This window comes from Hyaena hyaena, unplaced genomic scaffold (genome assembly GCF_003009895.1).
Source record: "Hyaena hyaena isolate Hyena2069 unplaced genomic scaffold, ASM300989v1 scaffold_332, whole genome shotgun sequence".
Taxonomy (NCBI): Eukaryota; Metazoa; Chordata; class Mammalia; order Carnivora; family Hyaenidae; genus Hyaena; species Hyaena hyaena.
The window spans coordinates 457,431-477,949 of NW_024080964.1; the positions used below are offsets into that span (position 1 = coordinate 457,431).

Sequence of the window (20,519 nt, forward strand, 5' to 3'; positions counted from 1 at the left end):
CGACCTTAAAACTTTCAAAAAAAAATTTTTTTTTCTTTTAATGGGGTTGAAGGCAGTAGTAATGAGTTGGTCTGATAATGTAAGTTTGAAAAAAATGTTATCTTTTTATTTCAAAATCGTTTAATTCTTAATGTATACATAAATCCTTAGGCCCTACTCCATAGTACCTTTCTCCGCCCTGGCTTTTTCCCTTTCCTGGGAGGAAAGTTACCACCCCGAGTCCCCCAGGATAACGCCCTTCCGGGGGTGCGGAGCCAAGAACCTCTCGGACCCTCAGGGCAGGTCGCCAGCCCTACCGCACGCTTATGGAACCCTGGGGCCATAGGCTGACCTTCAGCTCCTGGAGAAGTTGAGACCCCGGCCCAACCCGCAACTACCCAAGGTGAAGGGTGGGGCTCCCAGTTCCAAACCCACCCATCGAACCCACCCCAGCCGGTAGGAGAGAGGAAGTGCAAAAGGCCCAACCCACTTTTCTCTCTTTCTCTTCCCATTGGGCCGACTAGTTGCCCATCGTCTCTATCCCACAGCCGATTGGCTCCCTCCCTCCCGCGCCAGACCCTGCCTCTCCCGGCCAGGGAGGGTAAGTCACGCCAAACTGGGCGGAGAATCGGCTGGCCTGTCTCCTTCGCTCGTCTGGGCGGTGGCGGCAACTGGGGACGGGGCGGGTGGCGCATCACGGGCGCGGAGGCAGGAGGAGCAGTCTCATTGTTCCGGGAGCTGTCGCCACTGCAGGTCCCCGGGCTCAGTCGGCCCTGCCCCTCTCAGCCTTCCCCAACCCCCACAACCGCCCGCGGCTCTGAAGAGAAGCGTCCCGTGGAGGCAGCAGCTGCAGCATCATCTCCGACCCGCAAGCCATGGAAGACATGGACCAGTCGCCTCTGGTCTCCTCGTCCTCGGACAGCCCGCCCCGGCCTCAGCCCCCGTTCAAGTACCAGTTCGTGAGGGAGCCCGAGGACGAGGAGGAAGACGACGAGGAAGACGAGGAAGACGAGGACGAGGACTTGGAGGTGCTGGAGAGGAAGCCCGCCGCCGGGCTGTCGGCGGCCCCAGTGCCCACCGCCCCCGCCGCTGGCGCGCCCCTGCTGGACTTCGGCAGTGACTTCGTGCCCCCGGCGCCCCGGGGGCCACTGCCGGCCGCGCCCCCCGCAGCCCCAGAGCGGCCGCCGTCTTGGGACCCGAGCCCTGTCTCGCCCTCGGTGCCCGCGCCCTCCCTGCCCTCCGCTGCCGCAGCCTCGCCCTCCAAGCTCCCCGAGGAAGATGAGCCTCCGGCCCGGCCTCCCCCTCCTCCCCCGGCCAGCGTGACCTCCCAGGCCGAGCCCGCGTGGACGCCACCCGCCCCGGCCCCCGCCGCGCCCTCCTCCACGCCGGCCGCGCCCAAGCGCAGGGGCTCCTCAGGCTCAGTGGGTGAGTGCCGTGCCCTTCCTCCTCGCGCAGCCCCTCGCGCCCCTCCGTCTTTTGTGTGCACCCTCACATGCCTCGGGCGGAGCCCGTCTCGGGCCCCGAGGGGCTTTGTCCGTGGACCTCCGGGCGAAGGCGCCCCCGCTGGTGGGAGCCGCCAGGAGCAGGGTGGGGCGGCCGAGGAAACCCGGGCTTGTTCTTTATTGTCTGTCTCGGTATCCGGGAACACGTGCACCCCGTCGGCTCCCGGCTTCTCCCCTCTGGTCCCCAGGCCTCTGCGTCCCGGAAGTTAGGCACCCACCCCTAATAGGAGATGGGTTTGTATCGAGGAACCAGGGTTGTGCGTTGGGCTGGCTAGGCTCCCGGGTGAGGATGGAAAGGCCTTGGCGCCCTTCATCTTTTGTCTAGCAGTCTGGGTCGTTCCTAGGGAAAAGGCGCAGTTTCGCTGCCAGTCTCTTTGCCAGCCTTGAGCCCTGGCCCCCCTCCTCACCTCCCTGAATTGGGTGGCCGCCTAGCACCTCATCCCCCTCTCTCTCGAGTCTTGGCGCTGGTGGGGAGCTGGCCCAGTGGAAAACATCCACACTGACCCACTGCAGTGACGGGAGAGCGCCTCCAGTGGTGTGGCGCGTGGAGAATTGGGAAGGCCAGAGTTCTGGCAAAGTCCTGGCACCGCCCAGTTAACCCGGGTTGTGATGTGGCGACTGCCCAGCTACACCGAGCCTGGGAGGTGGGGTCTGGGCATTTGTGGTCCGAGGGGCGCAGTTCTGCCAGGGTCTTAGCTGCAGAATGAGACGAATTGCTTTTACTGTGGTTTATGCTCTTGATGCATTATGATGACTCGTAGAGGAAAAAAGGCAAAATGGTTGACGTTCTTAAAGAAGGGGAAACCTGTGGATTTTTTGCCGCGAATAGGCCAATTGAATTTGTGGCAGATTTGTTAGGAGACTTTAATGCAATGTTTTCAGACAGATGTTTTCATGTAGTGGTTAGAAATACAATTAGAAGTCCTATGTTTTAGGTCGGTAGAGACAAATTTGCGTAGATAATAGTTTCCAGATCTTTTCATTCACTTTAGTACCTGATTGCATTTTTTTTTAAAGGAACATTGTTTTATTACCTTTTTCATTTTGGGATATTGTTTATTTTGGAAGAGTTAAAAATCAAGTTTGTTAGAGATGTTAAGTCTTATTAGACAAGTTATTAATTTATTAACACGTAGCTTGTTGCTTTGGGGACAAAGTGTCCCACCAGCAGTAGGGTCTTTCTTAATGCATAAAAGGGCAAGAGTCAGGTAGTTTAATTGTCTGCAGAGAAATCTTCATAGCTTTATTGGATTTTAAAAATGGTTCATTTTCTACAAGAAGAAAATCGATCTGAGATCACAGAAAACATAAATATTTTTCACCTCATTTCTCCACAACAGTAAAATAAGCCATTTGTGATGTTTCTGAATAACACTTTGATAATGACACACTCCAGAGCATTAATCAGAACAATAATCATTACACTAAAGATATTAGAAGATGAGGAGTAACATAATTTTTTTCTTTTTCTGAGTCAAAAACACATTTAAGAGAAATTAAAGTGAGGTAGAAAAATACAGAGTAATAAGAAATTTGCAAATGGGCAATTTAAGGATTAATAAAAGCATACTAATTTGTCATCTTGTATTCCAGTATGGGAACAAGAGAAGCATTCTGGTCTCTGAACGTTAGGGATTCAGCTTTCTCTTGGAATTTTGACTTTTGGAATACTGAGTTTAGAAGACAAAGGAGAGAGAATATTGCCTATTAAGGGACTCTTATATGTTCCCTAATTCTGTATTGATGATACCTATTTGGAAACTTTAGTTGCCTTAGTAAACCACTGAACATCGTGATTGTAACTGTCATGGTTAATTAAACCATTTCAGTGAATCTCAGGTTCTTAACAGTTTGTTCATTCATTCAACTGATGATTTGATTACCTACAAGGAGGTTCTGTTCTGGGCTATGAGGGTATAGCAGTAAGCAAGACACATAGGCTCCCCGTGAAGGGAGTACAGATAATAAGCATATAAAAAAGAAACTCAGAATAGTGGTAAGTGTTAAAGGGAAAATAAATTGGATGATGGCATGGAAAATGATTGAGATGTGTGTGAGGGGGGAGGTGCTTTTTTAAGTAGGGTGGCACTGAGAAAGGCCTTTCTGAGGAGGTGAGATTTGAGCTGCAGGTAAAAATTTCCAAGCAGCCCATAGAAGGCAAAAGCCTTGAGGTAGGAATTAGCTTTGTGTGTTCGAAAGTCTAGGAAGAAGATAAATGAAAAAGCTAGGGAGAGAGTGGTGTAGGGTGAGGGTGGGGAGGTGGGCTACATTTGGGGGTCTCTAATAGGCCATTGTAGAAAGTTTGTTTTTTAAAAAAAATTATTTTAGAAATATGCTCTTTAACAATCATACTGTGATTTGAAGCAAAAATACATTTTTGAAGATTTAGAGGAAGCGAGAGGAATGATGTGAGTGAAGACAAGGTGAGAGATGTGCAGAACATAGCTAGAAACCTAGACCAGACCTATGGGAAGAGGGTTATATTTACTGAGTTAGGCAGACTCTTGACACTTGTATATTTAACATTGTTTACATTATTTTTGAATAGTTTTGAATTTGAATTTTGCTCTTTACTGTTCTTGGAGCATCATCCCCATTGTACAGTAATGAAATGAGATGGAAGCCTCTCACTTGACCGTTTTTCATGGAGAAACATTTGGCTTCAAGTTGAAAAGGTGGTTGGTTAATGGGCTTTGAAGGTACTCCAAGGAAATGCTGTATGAAAATTGTGTTGAGAGAAATGTAAACATCATTAACAATGACATTGCACTGATCTCTGGGCATATTCTAAGCCAGTGTTAATTAAGATTGAAAACTTGTGGTAGATCTGGATTCTGAGGGGTATTGAATACTAAATTAAGGTATTAGGGTTTTATTGTCCTTTTTTAATCCATGCTCTGTCATCCCCAGTTGCTCTTGGTTTTGGTAATTTATATTCTGAAACAAAAAAATTTTTGTTATTTCCAAAGTATAAAAATTATTTCATTATTTTTCTCTTCTGTCGTGAATTACTTACTGCTTTACCCATTGGGAGGCCATTGGAGATTATTGAACTGAGGCATGACATCGTTAAAGCATTGTTAGAAAACTGAATTGGTGACAGTATTCGAGATAGGTTGGAAAGAAAAACAGGAGGACTATTTAGAATTCTTTTGCAGTAGTTTTGAAAGAGGTGAGTAGAGCTGTAACTAGTTCACTATTACTTCAGTCAGTGAAAATGGAATAGAAGGGAGGAAAATAAGAAACTATGAGAAGTAGGATTTTTGGCTACAGATCTCAATTTTTATAGTTAGGTTATATAGTTTATAACATCTCATAAAAATGTTTTATGAAAGAAGAATTGATAGGGGTTGGAAGCGAGGGACGTAAATACAAAGGAAAGAATGTTGGTGCTTAATAAATCAATTTCAGAGACTGTCCAAATTTGTTCACTGCAGTGGACATTTGTATACAATTGAATATTGCTTGTAAGTATAGCTTATGGCTTGGGATTAAAATTTATTATATGGTCATGTATATTGGCATAGGCGCACATAGTAGATTTTGAGTGATGGGGGCGCCTGGGTGTCTCAGTTGGTTAAGTGTCCAACTTTGACTCGGGTCATGATCTCATGGTTCATGGGTTCGGGAAAAAAAAAGATTTTGAGGGACGTATAGTTTAAACTTTAAGTACTAGTTCTTTTTTTTTTTTTTTTTTAACATTTATTTATTTTTGAGAGACAGAACATGAGCAGGGGAGGGGCAGAGAAAGGGAGACACAGAATCTGAAGCAGACTTCAGGCTCCAAGCTGTCAGCACAGAGCCTGATGCCGGGCTTGAACTCACAAGCTGTGAGATCATGACCTGAGCTGAAGTCGGACACGCAACTGACTGAGCCACCCAGGGCCCCTCTTAAGTACTAGTTCTTAATATAAAGTTTAATTGTACAGTGATGTGACTTTTATTTCTAGGAAGCAGTTGTTTCTAAGGAAGGAGCTCTCATGCTCTATCCATTCTCTATCCTACTTTGAAAATGAAAACATGGAAAAGAACTGATGAATTTACAGATTCTAAATAATTTCTCTTGTTAAGCCATTACTAATTTCGGACTAGGAATAAAAGTTGGGAACCCTGGTATGCTCCTTATGGATAAGTTGAGTTACATTTTAGATTGGCTTATAGAAAGCTCCATGTCAAATTTATAATCCTTTTTAGTAACTGGCAAATTCCCTCAAACCATTTTAAAATGAAGTGATGAATATATAATGCACCTTTGATAAATACCTCAGTATGAGTAGTAGTATTTAAAAACATGCTATTTTAGCACTATATCCCTGTAAACTTGGAAGATTTGCTATCTTATGTGAAATATTTCTAAAAAAGGAGCAAGTATATTATCTGTTGTCTAATAATGGGCTCTGTTTTATATGTAGTTATTTCATAATCTCCCTAAAAGCAGTTCATTTGAAACACTACTGATACAAGGCTCCAAATTAAATGGCACATTTTAAAGGTACTTTGCTAGACCAGGAAAAAGTACCAACCCAAGCGGATGATATTTCTTGATTCTTTAATGAAATTTCTGATTAAGTAGAAGTCAGTGTCATAGATATATCATTCTTACACTATATTCTTTGATCCTTTTTGTTCCTTTTCTAAATATAGACCCTAGAATGGCCTTCTGTGGGTGGCAGCACCAGGAATGAGAACTGTTAAGGGCAAACCATAATTCATCAGTGTTTAAATGGGTGAATGTGACTTTTGTGGCTGGCTAGTGTAGGACATAGGCATGTAAAATGGTGGGAAGCAGCTTTACTGATGCTAAGGTCTTCTCAGACTGAAGACCTCATCATTCTTCTCAACTTTAAGGGAGAAGTTAATAATTTTACACATAAGTGGTTGGTTTTTTGTTTTTTGGAATGGTGATTATTATTATTATTATTTAAAAGTAGATGTAAAGTTTATTTTGAGAGAGAAAGCATACGTGAATGGGTGAGTAGAGGAGGGGCAGAGAGAGAGGGAGAGAGAATCCCAAGCAGGCTCTGTGCCATCAGTGCAGAGCCCCATGTAGGGCTTAATCTTACCAACTGTGAGATCATGACCTGAGCTGAATCAAGAGTCCAAACCTTAACTGACTGAGTCACCCAAGCACCTGTAAATGGTGATCGTTTTTAAGTATTCTAATAAGTCTATTCTTATCTCATCATGTATGTCATACTGTATATGGTAATAGTATGTTTACCCATTTGAATTCTTTGCCAGACTGTATGCTCCTTGAGGAAAGGGGCTATATAACTTTTGAAAAAAAAAAAATATATATATATATATATATTTTTTAATGTTTTATTTATTTCTAGGAGAGAGAGAGAGAGAGAGAGCGTGAGCAGGGGAGGGTCAGAGAGAGAGGGAGTCACAGACTGAAACAGGCTCCAGGCTCCGAGCTGGCAGTCAGCACAGAGCCCGACGCGGGGCTCGAACCCACGAACCGTGAGATCATGACCTAAGCGAAAGTCGGACGCTTAACCAACTAAGCCACCCAGGCGCCCCGAAAAATATATATTTTTTGATGTTTACTTATTTTTGAGAGAGAGATTGAGAGTGTGTGAGTGGGGGAGGGGCATAGGGAGAGTAGAGGGAGACAGGATCCAAAGCGGGCTCTGTGTTGACTGCAGAGAGGTGGTTGCGGGGCTTGAACTCAGGAACTGTGAGTTCATGATAAGAGCTGAAATCAAGAGTCAGATGTTTACTGATTAAGCCATCCAGGTGCCCCATAACTTTTTTCCCTTGAGGAAGAAGGCTATGACATATCTTTACTGTTGATCACAGTGCCTTAGATGTGGTATAGGCACTCAGAGATTTGTTGAATGAATATGATATTATGGATGTAAACTGATATTACGGATATATAGTCCTGGAATTACAATATATTCTCTCAATAAAAATGTTATGAATGAAAGCATTTATTTATTTACATATACAAGGTAGATGGATGTATCATTTTATTCAATCAGTCTCTTATGGATGGTTAAGTAGGTTTCTCAACTTTGTTATAGATTATGTTGCTATGAACACATATATATTTCTTTGGGAATACATGCTATTTTATATATATATATAGTAGGATAAATTCATGCAAGTAGAATTACTGGTTCATAGGGTATGTGCATTTAAAATGTTGTTAGGTAATACTGAATTGTATTGCAAAGAGTTATTGCAACCTCTGTTCCCAGCAGTAATGTGTTTAAAGTAGCTTTTTCCTTATGCCTTTACCAGCACAGTGTATTGGTAAACTAGTGAATGGCTTAGCAAATTTTCTTTTTTTTTTATTTGCATTTCAGAGTATTTTTTAGCATAGATGCCAGTAACTTTTTTCTGATCACAACTTTTGCTTATTGTTCTTCTGGGTTTTTGTTCTTATACATGTAGGAACACTTGCTCTGTTTTAAGAAAATTAGCATTTTGTTGTGTCCTGAAAACTTTTTTTCATTTGTTGTTTGTATTTTGACCTTCAGTGTATTTTTTTGTGCAGAAATTTTAAGTAATCATATTTATCATATTCTTTTATGCCTTTGAGGGATACAAGTCATTGGGTTTTATTTAATTCTTAGGCCTTCTCTAAGATTATAAAAATTTCTCCCATGTTTTTTTCTTAGTACTTTTATGATTTTTATGATTTCATTTTAACTTTCAATCCTTTCATTCTCTGTAGTTTATTTTGTTCTGGAGAGTGTAGTAGTGATATAATTTTATTTTTCAATATGATTTCTCCTTTGTCCCAACACCATTTATTGAATCATCCATCTTATCTTTACTATTTAGAATGCCACTTTTGTCATATACTTACAGTATCGGTGAAATATTTCCTCTTTCCCATTTTCTTCATGTATAGGTACCAAATGGTTTTAATTGCTGTGACTTTCAAATGAAATAATTGCTGATAGGGCTTTTCCAGAATTATTTTTTCTGGCTATCTATGCATGTACAGTTTTCTACCTGATATTTAAAATTTGTTTAATTCCCGCTGCCTCTGTTGGGATTATGGTGTGGCTATATTACATTTAATCATTAGGGGAGGATTGATATATTTTTTGGATTGATATTATGTATTTTTTCTACAAACATAGCTTTTGTTAGCCTATATTTAAAAAAATTAGTTTCTAATTATATGAAATATAGGTTTTAAAAAATTATTAAATTCTCTAGTCTACTTAGTATGAGATACTTTATATACTGGGTTATATAGATACTTGGACCCCTCTTTTCAGTTAACTGTAGATAGACTGGTAAAGAAAGAAATCTTGCTTTTTTATTTCTAAAAAAACCCCCAAAAAACAAAATAAAACTTGTTTTGAGAAACATTTTCTATACTCTTGTAGTAAGAGCTATAGCTCCTGAATATTGGATTATTGTTTTAGCAGCAGTTTCTAAATCTTTAAATTTAGAGGGGGTCTTAAGTGACACTTTAGTTTTAAGAAAACACATGATTTCTCTAATAGCTTGTTCTTCGAATTAATGGAATTATTACATAGGTGAAGAAGGCTTATAAAGTTTTGTTATTCAAACAAATTTAGCAGTTGTCTGGTTATATTGGTGGTCCCTTTGGAAGTTCAATATTTGTTAAAAAATTAGCATACTCCTTTTCCTGTTTTTTTTTTTTTTTTTAAAGCTACATATGGGGACAAAAAGATGAGTAGAGGTTGTGCTTAAGAGAAACATATGTAGCAGATTAAGGGAAAAACACACATCGCTAGTTGTAAAGAATTTTCTGCTATCTTAAATCTAGAGGAGACTTACGATTGTACCGTAGGGACAGTCATAAACTTACTTGTCAACAGTTTTGTGAAAAGGGAAAAAATCTTAATTGAGTTCTAGGTCTGCCTGCATAGTTTTCTTCAGTTTTACACATTGACTTGTAAACTTGAGTAGTTGGAAGGTCCATTATTAAAATTACTTATCTCAGTGTTTTGACAGCACTAGGTAAAGCGACCCTCCCCCCCAAAAAACCCATTTTTTTAAGCTACTGGCTGGAGTCTTTGATCTTAAAAAAGAGGGGAATTTCCTTTTTAAAAATTTTGTTTTTCTTTGTTCTAACAAAGTTGTTAAATACTCTTACCATGTAAATCCCTTTCATAAATAGCCTTTAAAACTTCTCAGTCCCAGGGCCGCCTGGGTGGCTCAGTCAGCTAAGCATCTGACTTCTGCTCAGGTCATGATCTCCTGGTTCACGAGTTCCCAGCCCTCTGATATCTTGGAGCCTGGAGCCTGCTTCGGATTCTGTGTCTCCGTCTCTCTCTGCTCTTCCCCTGTTCATGCTCTGTCTCTCCGTCTCTCTCAAAAATAAACAAACATTAAAAAAAAAAAAAAAAAAGCTTCTCAGTCTCAGCTAATCATCATTTTTAAATTACAGAAACGTTTCATTCTATACAGTTCTGATATTCTGATATTTTAATTTTTATACAAAACAACTTGATAAAAACTTAGGTACTTTTGCTTATTAATAATAAGGTGATTTAGAAAAATCAGAATTTAGGAGATCAAATAAGTATTTCATTATGTAATGTTTTATAGGCCATTCTACACTGCATAATACAGATCTGCTATAAGGATTAGGGCTTTAAGATGTCACTTTTGAACAAGGGCTGAAAAACCACCACTTACCAACATACTTTCTCATTTACCCACTCTTATTTCCACCAGGCTTTCTTTTGACACTCTTACTAACACTTTTTGTTAGTGAAATATGTTCAGCATGAGCTGTAGTTAAGTTTAACACTGATATTTTAATTGCTATTAGAGTTGTGGATAAAACTGGTTAAAATTGCTTCAGTATAAAATAGAATTTTAGTATGTGTACATTGCCATATCTCTTTTTTGAAGAGATTTTAAAAGTTATACTTCTCGTTATAAAAGATTTAAACATAAAGACAGAATAGCAAAAGACACTTGATTAGCTGTCACTGAGCCCCAATAGCCATCAATCCTTAGTCAATCCTGCCAATCCCACACACATAAATATTTCATTACGTATTTTGCAGACTGTAACTACTTTGGAAACGTACCCACAACACTAAACAGTCAAATGTTTCTCCAGCATATTTAACAAAAATTAATGTCCTCAAATATCCAGCTAGTGTTAATATGTCATAAATGGTCTTTTTTTTTGGTTTGTTTTTATCACAGTGTTTTTAAAAATAAGAATCCAAGGGCACCTGGATGGCTCAGTTGCTTAAGCCTCTGACTCTTGATTTTGGCTCAGGTCATGATCCCTTGGTTCGTGGGTTTGAACCACACATTGGGCTCTTCACTGGAGGTGCAGAGCCTGCTTGGGATTCTCTCTCTCTGCCCTGCCCTGCATGTGCTTGTTCTCTCTCTCTCTCAAATACGTAAACTTAAATCAGAATCTGAAGAAGGTCTACATATTAAAATAGATTGATTTCAGGGCACCTGGATGGCTCAGTTGGTTAAGCATCTGATCAGCTCAGGTCATGATCTCATGGCTCAGGAGTTCAAGCCCCGTGTGCTGACAATCTCCTTTGGATTCTGTGTGTCTCTCTCTCTACCCCTCCCCTACTCATGCTCTCTTCCTCTCCCTCTCTTGCTTTTTCTCTCTGTCTCTCGCTCTCAAAAATAAACAAAAAAATAATAAAATGGATTGATTTGTAAGTCTTATTGACTGTCCCTTGTTTGCTTGCACTCCCTCTAAAATTTATTGAAGAATGCTCATACACTTTTTTCCACTTACAGTTATTTTATTTTTTTATTTTTAAATGTTTATTTATTTATTTTGATAGAGGATGCATGTATAAACGGGATAGGAGAGAGAAGGAAGGCTCTGTCAGCACAGAGCCTGACGTGCGGTGCGGTCCGATAAACCAGGAGAACATATCTGATTGGAAATCAAGAGTCAGAAGCCTAACTAACTGAGCCACCCAGGCACCCCTTCATGTTTTTTTTTTTTTTATTAAGATACAATTTATATGCAATAAAATGCATAGATCTTAAGTTTTTAAGTTTTTTACTAAAAAAATTTTTTTTAATGTTTTATTTATTTTGGAGAGAGAGAGAGACAGCGTGAGCAGGCGAAGGTCAGAGAGAGAGGGAGATACAGAATCTGAAACAGGCTCCGGGGCTCTGAGCTAGCTGTCAGCACAGAACCTGACACAGGGATCGAACCCACAAACCATGAGATCCTGACCTGAGCCCAAGTCATATGCTTAACCGACTGAGCCACCCAGCATATACATTTTAGAATCAGCTTGCTCATGTCTACAAAATGTCTACTTGGAATTTGATTGATACTGCATTGGGTCTAAAGAGCATTATGAGGAGAATTGACATTTTAGGGTTTGAAGCATTATAACAAGGTAACACGATAGCCTGCCATAGTTTCTTGAATGCTGGCAGAAGACACAGATGCCTGAGTCAGAGATAAAGGTCTTTATTCCTCACAGCAATGAAAATAGCTGAAATATCAGCATTTTCGTGTGCAGGTTCCCTAAGTCCCATTTCCTATAGGGCAACACTGGAGAGGGCCAAGTGACACTTAACTCTTGCCATAGGCTGTATTGCAGGAAAGGAATTTAGGGAAACTGAATTTACACTACATAATAAGTATGCCTGGTGCTCAAAAGGAAGACACTATCTCTGTGTCCAGGATTGTTGGATATATATAAACATCTTTGAAAAGGCAGTCAGTACCCAGCCCCTCTGCTTCTAAGATGTACAGAAACACCGGAAGCAGAGAGTACTCTTTTCTAACGCTTAACATTAAATCTTCCAGTCCATGTACACGATGTCTCTTTCTCTCTCTGTTGTTTAGATCTTCGTAATTTCTCAACAGTGTTTTTGTAATTTTGTTTAGAGGTTTTATACTTCTGTTAAATTTATCCCTAAGTATTTTATGTGTTTTGTTGCTGTTGTAAGTGATTTTTAAAAAAGAATTATTTTCCTTTCGTTAAGCTGTTTATGGAATTACAGTAGTTTTTGCATACTGTCATATCTGTAGTGCATCCTTCCTAAATTCACTTATTAGCTCCAGTAGGCTCTAGTAGGTTGTTGGGTTTTTTAGCCATTTAGGATTTTGTAGCTACACAGTCCTGTTGTCTTCAAGTTAAGATAGTTTTACTTTTCCCTTCTAATCCTTATGCTATAAATATGGTGAAAAGGCACATGGATTCCTTGCTTTATTATTGGATCTTGATGAAATGTATTTAGTCTTCTACTATTAAGTACAATATTAACTGCATTATTTTTTCTAGATGTCTTGACCTTTAGGTTGAAAGTTTCTTCTGTACCCAGTTTACTGAGAATTTTTCTTAAATAGGTGTTGAATTTTATCAGATGCCTTTTGGCTTCCATTGAGACAGTCATAAGAGTTCTTTTTCGGGCTTTTTTTTTTTTTTTAAAAATTTTTTTTTTTTATGTTTTATTTATTTCTAGGAGAGAGAGAGACAGCGTGAGCAGGGGAGGGTCAGAGAGAGAGGGAGTCACAGACCGAAAGAGGCTCCAGGCTCTGAGCTGGCAGTCAGCACAGAGCCCGACGTTGGGCTCGAACCCACGAACCGCGAGATCATGACCTAAGCGAAAGTCGGACGCTTAACCGACTAAGCCACCCAGGCGCCCCTTTTCAGGCTTTAATATAGTGAATTTTATAGTTTGATTTTGAATATTGAACCAGCCTGGCAGTCCAAGGATTAAACTCCTCTTGGTAATGATTACACTTTTTATGAATTGGTGGATTCAGTTAAAGATTTTTGCATGCATATGTAAGGAATAGTTTTTATAAATTAATTTTCTTGTAATATCCTTGTTTGGTTTTGGTAATAATGCGTAATTATATTAGATGTTTTGGGAAGTGTTTGCTGTTCATATATTGAAAGAGTTTGTATAGCATCTCTACATATTTATAGAGGTTAGCAGTGAAGCCATTTGGGCTTAGAGTTTTCTTTATGGAGAAGGTTTTAAATTATAAATATATTTTATTTAAGTAAGTGATACAGGGATATTCAGATTTTCTATTTCTGCTTGTGTCACTTTTGGAAGTGTATGCCCCTCTTCAAGGCATTTGTCTATTTTCTCTTGATGAGTGGACATCAAGGAATTTGTCCACCCATCTAAGTTGTCTAATCTCTTGGCATAAACTTGTTCATAATCTTTTATGTTTTTAAGATCTTTAGTGATAATTCTTTTATTTCTAGTACTTTTCTTTTTCTTGATCATTTTAGGGGTTATCAATTACCTTGCTCTTTTCAAGGAACCAGCTTTTCAGTTTCACCGATTTTTCTCTATATGGTTGTTTTCTGGATCATAAGATTCTGCTTTTATTTTTATTGTTTATTTTCTTCTGCTTATTTGGGTTTAGCTTGGTTTTCTTTCTCTAGTTTCTTAAGGTGGAAGCTTTAAAGTTTGAATATAACCCTTTTTTCTTAAAGTGTTTAGAGCTGTGAATTTCTGAGCATTACTTTAGCTATATCACACATTTCCATTATCACTTGATTTTAAATTAAATCTTTAATTTCCTCTGTGCTATATTCTTTTATGCATGTATTATTTAGAATTGTGTTGTTTACTTTTCAAACATTTGGGAATTTTCCAGATATTTTTGTCTTATTAAAATTTCAACCTAATTTATGTGGTCAGAGAACCTACACTGCATGATTTCAATCCTTTGAAATTTACTGAGACTTGTTTTATAGACTCAGAAATGGTTAATTGGTGGATACACCATGTGTACTTGAGAAGATGGTGAATCCTGTTGTTGGTTATAGTGCTCTATAAAAGTCAGTTAGGTTTCGTTCATTGATAGTATTGTCTAAATCCTATGTATTCTTAGTGATTGGTGTATGTGCATGTGTGTCTAGTCTGTCAGGTGAGACTTGAACGTTAAAATTTTAAACTAAGATTTGTAGACTTATCTATGTCTTTCCTCAGTTTTTGCTTCATATACTTCCCATACACCTTTAGTGTTGGTATATCTATTTACTAGTTTATCATTAACTGATGCCCCCCTCTCTTTCTGTCTCTGATAATCTCAAGGTAATACTCTGTCTTTGAATCTGCTTTGCTCAACATTAACATTGGGCATTTCAGATTTTGTAGGATTGTGTTTGGATGATATAGATGTCCTTTTACATTTTTACTTTTTAAATATAAAAAAATTATGTTTTTATATTTAAGGTGTGTCCTATAAAGGGTCATAGTAGGGTTTTTATCTAGTCTAAAAACCTCTGCCGCCAAATTGGAGCCATTTACATTCAGTGTAATTATTCATATGGCTCATTTAAATCTTTATTTTCTCTTTGTCTCTTCTGCTTTTGTTCTTTTATACTTTTATATATTCCTTCCATTCTTTGTTCTTTTATTGTCATATATTTTGCTTCCACATATATTGCATACAGTAATTAGAGCTTCAAAAATAAATTATTCTTTATTCTCATTCCTTAATTTCTTTAATATATATCTATTTATCATTTTCATGATATTTATCATTTCTTTAAAGAAATTATAGAATGAGAATATTTTGTGTTTTTCTCAGGTATTTACCAATTTTGTTTTTCTTCATTTGTTCCTGAAGATCCAGGTTACTACCTGCTATCATTTTCCTTCAGTCTGAAGAACTGCATTTAACATTTATTGTAGTACAGGTCTCTTGGTGATAATTTCTTTCAGTTTTTGTTTTCACCTTTTGTTTATCTGGTAATACTTTTATTCATCTGTATTTTTAAAGGATATTTTTGATGAATACAGTCAATCTTATTGTTCATGGTAATTATGTTCTCTAAAGTCATGGAAAATACTGAATTAGCAAATACTGAATCATTGCCTCAAGGGAAAATACAGGGTTAGATTCCTGTGAACCTCTAGTCCTAGCATTTTTGTTACTTCATGAATGTATCTTTGTTTTATGTGTGTTTCTATTTAAAGACACGTTTTTTAATATAGTTGATTTATTAACATTAAACTCAAGGCCAACAGAACTGTAACTCATGCCTGTATGAAGTTTATTTAACACGCGTTTTTCCTGTAAGGTACATCATGGCCTTTTTGTGGTTAAAAACACTAGATAGCACTTAAGCACTGTTCTTAGGGGTCATTTTATTAAAAAAATGTTTTTTAACTTTTAATTCATTTTTGAGAGACAAAGAGCATGAGCAGGGGAGAGGTAGAGAGAGAGGGAGACGCAGAATCCAAAGCAGGCTCCAGGCTCAGAGCCCGATTGGGGGCGCGAACTTGCAAACTGTGAGATCATGACCTGAGTAGCTTAACTAACTGAGCTACCCAGGCGCCTCCCCTTCTTTTTTATTTTTGTATTCTTTTTTCCTTAGGGGCCATTTTAAACAAAAATCATCACAAAAAATGTACAAAATATGGCACTAAATAAACTACAGAAAGTACATTTGTTTATAGTATGCGAGCTGAAACGGGGAGGCATAGGGTTGCCTTGTTTGACCTTACCTAGGAATGTGTGTTGGGTGACTGGAATGTTGCTCGGCACACAACCACTGCTAAGTATTGATTTGGGGAGTATGAGTTTAGTCAGTAGGCAGTCTGACAAATAGGCAATCAGTGAATAATAATTGTATAATTCTAGGTTGGTAGATTGTTGTTGTATAAAGATACTATTTTTTGCATTCCATTGTTTTCAGTGGCAGCTGAGGTCATTCTTATTGGTGTTTCTCTGCCTATTTCCTTTGTTTTTAAGGTTTTCTATATCTTTAGTTTTCAACAGTTTGATCTCTACAGTGTACTTCTTTGTGGTTTTGTGTTTATTTTACTCAGAGTTCACTAAGCTTCTTGGATCTGTGGGTAGTATTTTCTGTCACAGTTGTCAGAGTTTAGGCCATTTATATCTTTCCCTTTCTTCCTTCCTCCCTCCTTTCCTCCTTCCTCTGTTTCAGTCACTGTTGCCTTCTTTAAGGGACTCCGGTTAAATATACTTTAACTGCCTGATTGTCTCGCAAGTCTTTGAGACTCTCCCTTTCTTTTTTCTCCATGCTGTGCTTCAGTTTGGATAGTCGCTTTTTAAGCTTATTGATCTTTTCTTCTCCACTGCCCAGTCTGCTTTTAAGTCCATCTAGTGGGTTTTTCTTTCACTTACGTAATTTTCAGTGACAGAATTTTCATTTGTTCTCTCTTCTATATTCATCTTCCACGATTCTCCATTCACTCATTATATCTTTTACTGTATATATGTAGCAATATTTTAATAGCCATTGTAATTTTCATTTTAGTGCTTGCTAACACAATATTTACATTATTTGTTTATATTGGCTCTCTTTCATATTTATGCTCATATTTTCTTCTTTCCATGTCTAGTAATATTTTATTCTACACTGCTTGTCATGGATGTAGTGTTAGTGTTGTTTTGGAAGTCAGTTTCCCGGTAAATCGTCTTGACTTTTTCAAACCTTAATTATAAAGTTAGGGTCTAGAGCAGGGGTTGGCTTTTTTTTTTTTTTTTTTTAAGGGTAAAGCAGTAAATATTTTAGGCTTGTGCATCATATAGGTTCTTTTCCTAAGTACTCAAGTTTGCCCTTGTTAATGCGAGAGTAGCCATAGACAATCAATCCATCACACAAATGAATATGGCTGTCTTCCAATATAACTTTGGCCCATGAGTCATATTTTGCTGACTCTTGATCTAAGTCTAGACCAAGTAACCTTTAATTTAGGATTAAAGTAGTCCTCCTATTAAGGTGTGCCTTTCATGGGGTCTCATTTTTATACTTGGGGTGTTCAGCAAGATCTCTCCACTCTGGCTCATCAAGAACTTTTTATCATGTCTTCCAGTACAGTGTCTGACCTCCAGAATATATGTTCAGTTTACAAACTTATCATAAATTCTTTGCTAGGCCTTGGTAAGTCTTGTGCTGTATATGTGTTACATAGTTCAGCCAGAGATTTAAAAGGAACCTCTATCCAGATTTCTGGAGCTCCCTTTCTATCAAGTTTTCTTTTGTATGTTACCATGCCTCACAAATTCCAGACAACTTAGCTGTTAAGTCAACTTGACCAGAGTGTTAGGCTCCTTTCCCATGTGCTGTAGACAAAGTGCCTTCAAGTAGAAAGCCAGGGCATCATCTGGTGTGCTTCCCTCTTCTCAGGAGTTATACCCTGTACTTCATGTTATCCAGTGTCTCATGACAGTTGCTTCGTGTATTTTGCCCAGTTTTATAGTTGTTTATATGAGACAAATTATGATATAATTACTCCCATAGCAAAAAGTTTTTCTCTCTAACTTAAAAATGAGGTTTATGTCCTGTGTTTTATAAATTAGTTATGATTTTTATTGATCAATTACACTTTTGGTTGAAAAACTGGTTTTGAAATGAACATGTCAAGGAAAATATTCAGTATAAGAAGATGTGAACATTGGTTGGATTGTGATAGCATATTTTGAATTGGCCAGTGATAAATTCAAAACAAATATCACTTTTACTTTTTAAAAGTAAAAAAAGTTTTTTAATTAAAAGTTTTTTATTTTAGAGAGAGAGTGCAAGTGGTAGAGAGGGGAAGAGGGAGAAAGAATATTAAGTAGGCTCCACACTCAGCACGGAGCTATTGGGTTCCTTCCCATGACCCTGTGATCGTGACCTGAGCTGAAATCAAGAGTTGGATGCTTAACCAAATGAGCCACCCAGGCACCCCAACTTTTACTTTATAAAAAAGTGACTTACTTAAAAAAATTTTTGAACTTTAATTTTGAAACTGATCCTTGTGTGATGCAAGTAATTAGTATTCAAAATGTATAGCCCTGAAATATTAGTCTAAATTTACACTCTAGATTTAAGCTTGGGTAAGGAAATGAGTCTAGCATCAGGGCTAACAATGAGGAATAGCTCATATGGGAAAAAAATTTTATGACTGGTATTCATCTTTCATACTGTCATAAGTATAAGTGATTCTGTTCATTTTACTGAGGGTAATAAGGAAATGTGTGTACCTGTTTGTAGTGACAGTTAAATTATAATTTTCTAGCTTTGTCATTAACTTGCTTTGTGACTTTGAATAAGTTACTTAATTCTCTGGGCGTAGGTAACTGAAACTGTGATGGAAAATGAGCAAAAATAAGAATGAGTAAGTTTTAAGAAGAAAGTACAGCTGAATATGGTGAATTTGTGTTTTACTGGATGTCAGCATTCAGATATGCAGGAGGTGAAGGCTTAAGTTTGGTTGGAAAGAATTATGTTTGGGTAACATAGATGGCATGTGAGAAATAAGTTTAGGCAGGTAAGTAGGGACTGTAAGGTGCAGGGCCTTATCTGAGAGGTTAAGGTATAAAGATAACTGGGACGTTGTAAATTTTTTCAGAATAGAATCAATAGGATTGTCCTGTTAGGAGTATTCATTTGATGGCAGTAGATTAGAGAGACTTAATAGAAAAGTTCTGGCTTCCTTTTGTGTATTATTTAATGAAGACTTGTTTTTGTTTACTTAAATATGCCACTGTGTTTTTACTTACTGTGGGTATAATTAAGTCCTTAGTATTTTTTTTTTTCTGTTTCCTCACAATAGCACAAATGAGGTTGATGAATAAAGTTTCAATTTCATCCAGTAGTTAGAATTTGACATAGTCATAGACAAAGATCTTAGAGGGGGAGTTGTTTACCCTTTTTGTAAGTCTAGTAATACAAGTATAGACATAACATGTCTCAGTAATTTAGGATATTATACTTTTAATATAGTGTCCCATATTATTAAGTAGTTTATTCACTTGTGAGAGTTAGGGGCTTTTATAGAAAAAGGAAGACTAACCTAAAATCAGTAATTTTTTTCAAAACAAGAAAGTAACTAGTAGGTGTTTTAGTTTTAGAATTTGGTAGCTTATGATATGTAAGTGTTGTCAGTCAAAATTTTCCTTTAACATCCTTAGTTTAATTTATAAAAATTTTAAAATTCTAAATTTATAAAGCCCAGGAAAGGAAGTACTGCAGAGTGGTTACAGAAAAGAGCATGGATTGTATACTCTTTGGATTAAAATCTCAGGTCATCATTTTTTAGTTTTGTGACTCTGGGGAAGTTATCTAGCCTCTTATGTCTGTTTCCTCATCTCTGGAGTGAGGATCACAGTAGTACCTACTTCATAGGGTGGTTTTCAGTATTGAAAGCACATCGTAAATAAATGTGCCTGGCCAGCAGTACCATCTCTATAAATGTTATTATATTGTGAAGTAGAAGAAAATAACCAAATATTTCAGATAATTATAGGGTATTTCCTGGATGACAGTTTATCATATTTTAGAATATCAAAGTTGAAGGGCTGATTAAAAAGAAGAATTTACGCCAGTTGCACTTACTTATACATAAACTCATCCCTCCAAAGATAAACCACATGAACGTAAGAGTTAGACGAATTTACATCCTGGCTTTCTGTCCTCCTCGCCTGAGACTTAGGACAAGCTGTTTTTTATTATTCTCCTCTTCCTCCCTCACAACATTTTGAGGGAGGTAGTAGTATTATCCTTTTTTTTTTTTTTTTTTTTTTTACCAGTGAGGAAATGAGGCACAGAAGGGATAAGTAATAACTTTTCTCAGGGTCACACAGTTCTTAAGTGATCAATCTGGGATTTAAACTCAGGCAGTTTGATCCCATGATCCATGATTGCTTTAGGAGAAGTCAGAACAACTCTTCTTCTTGAGGGCCAAATGATAGTGATCTCTCCTGGATTTTTTTTTTTTTCTAATAAGTGCGTTTAGATATGTAGTACTTGTTTCATGGTTAATTTTGGATTGTATCTCAAATTATAGTTTTTCTTTTTTCAAAATTTAGTGAATATTTGAAATACCAATTTATATACTTTCTCATTTGGCCAAGTGCCAGAAATACAGTTTTTACTATAAGAGAGGTTCTGGTATTAGATAGGAATAAGGATACATTTAAAAAATACTTAGGCTTTTGGTACAGTTTTAGTTGTAGTTTGTTTTCTTTCTGATTTTAACAGTAATCAGTATCATGTTTTGAATTCCCTTTCCAAGAAGACTGGCCTCTGTATTTGTGGCGTTTATATTCTTTGATCCCCAAATCTCAGTTTTCTATAAGATTATAATTCACTATTTTAG

General features: G+C 37.9%; 1 protein-coding gene across 3 annotated transcripts in view; it reads left to right on the forward strand.

Annotated features, from left to right (window-relative positions):
- The first annotated feature begins 609 nt into the window (after positions 1-609).
- The window catches only part of RTN4 (reticulon 4), a 71,998-nt gene continuing 52,088 nt past the window's right edge, over positions 610-20,519 (forward strand). The window contains exon 1 of one of the 3 annotated variants that reach the window (XM_039249208.1): positions 610-1,404. In XM_039249208.1, coding sequence (XP_039105139.1) covers positions 855-1,404 — 550 coding nt within the window. In that variant the 5' untranslated portion in view covers positions 610-854. The remainder of the gene's footprint in view (positions 1,405-20,519) is intronic. The other 2 variants (XM_039249209.1, XM_039249210.1) reach the window with 2 other exon arrangements.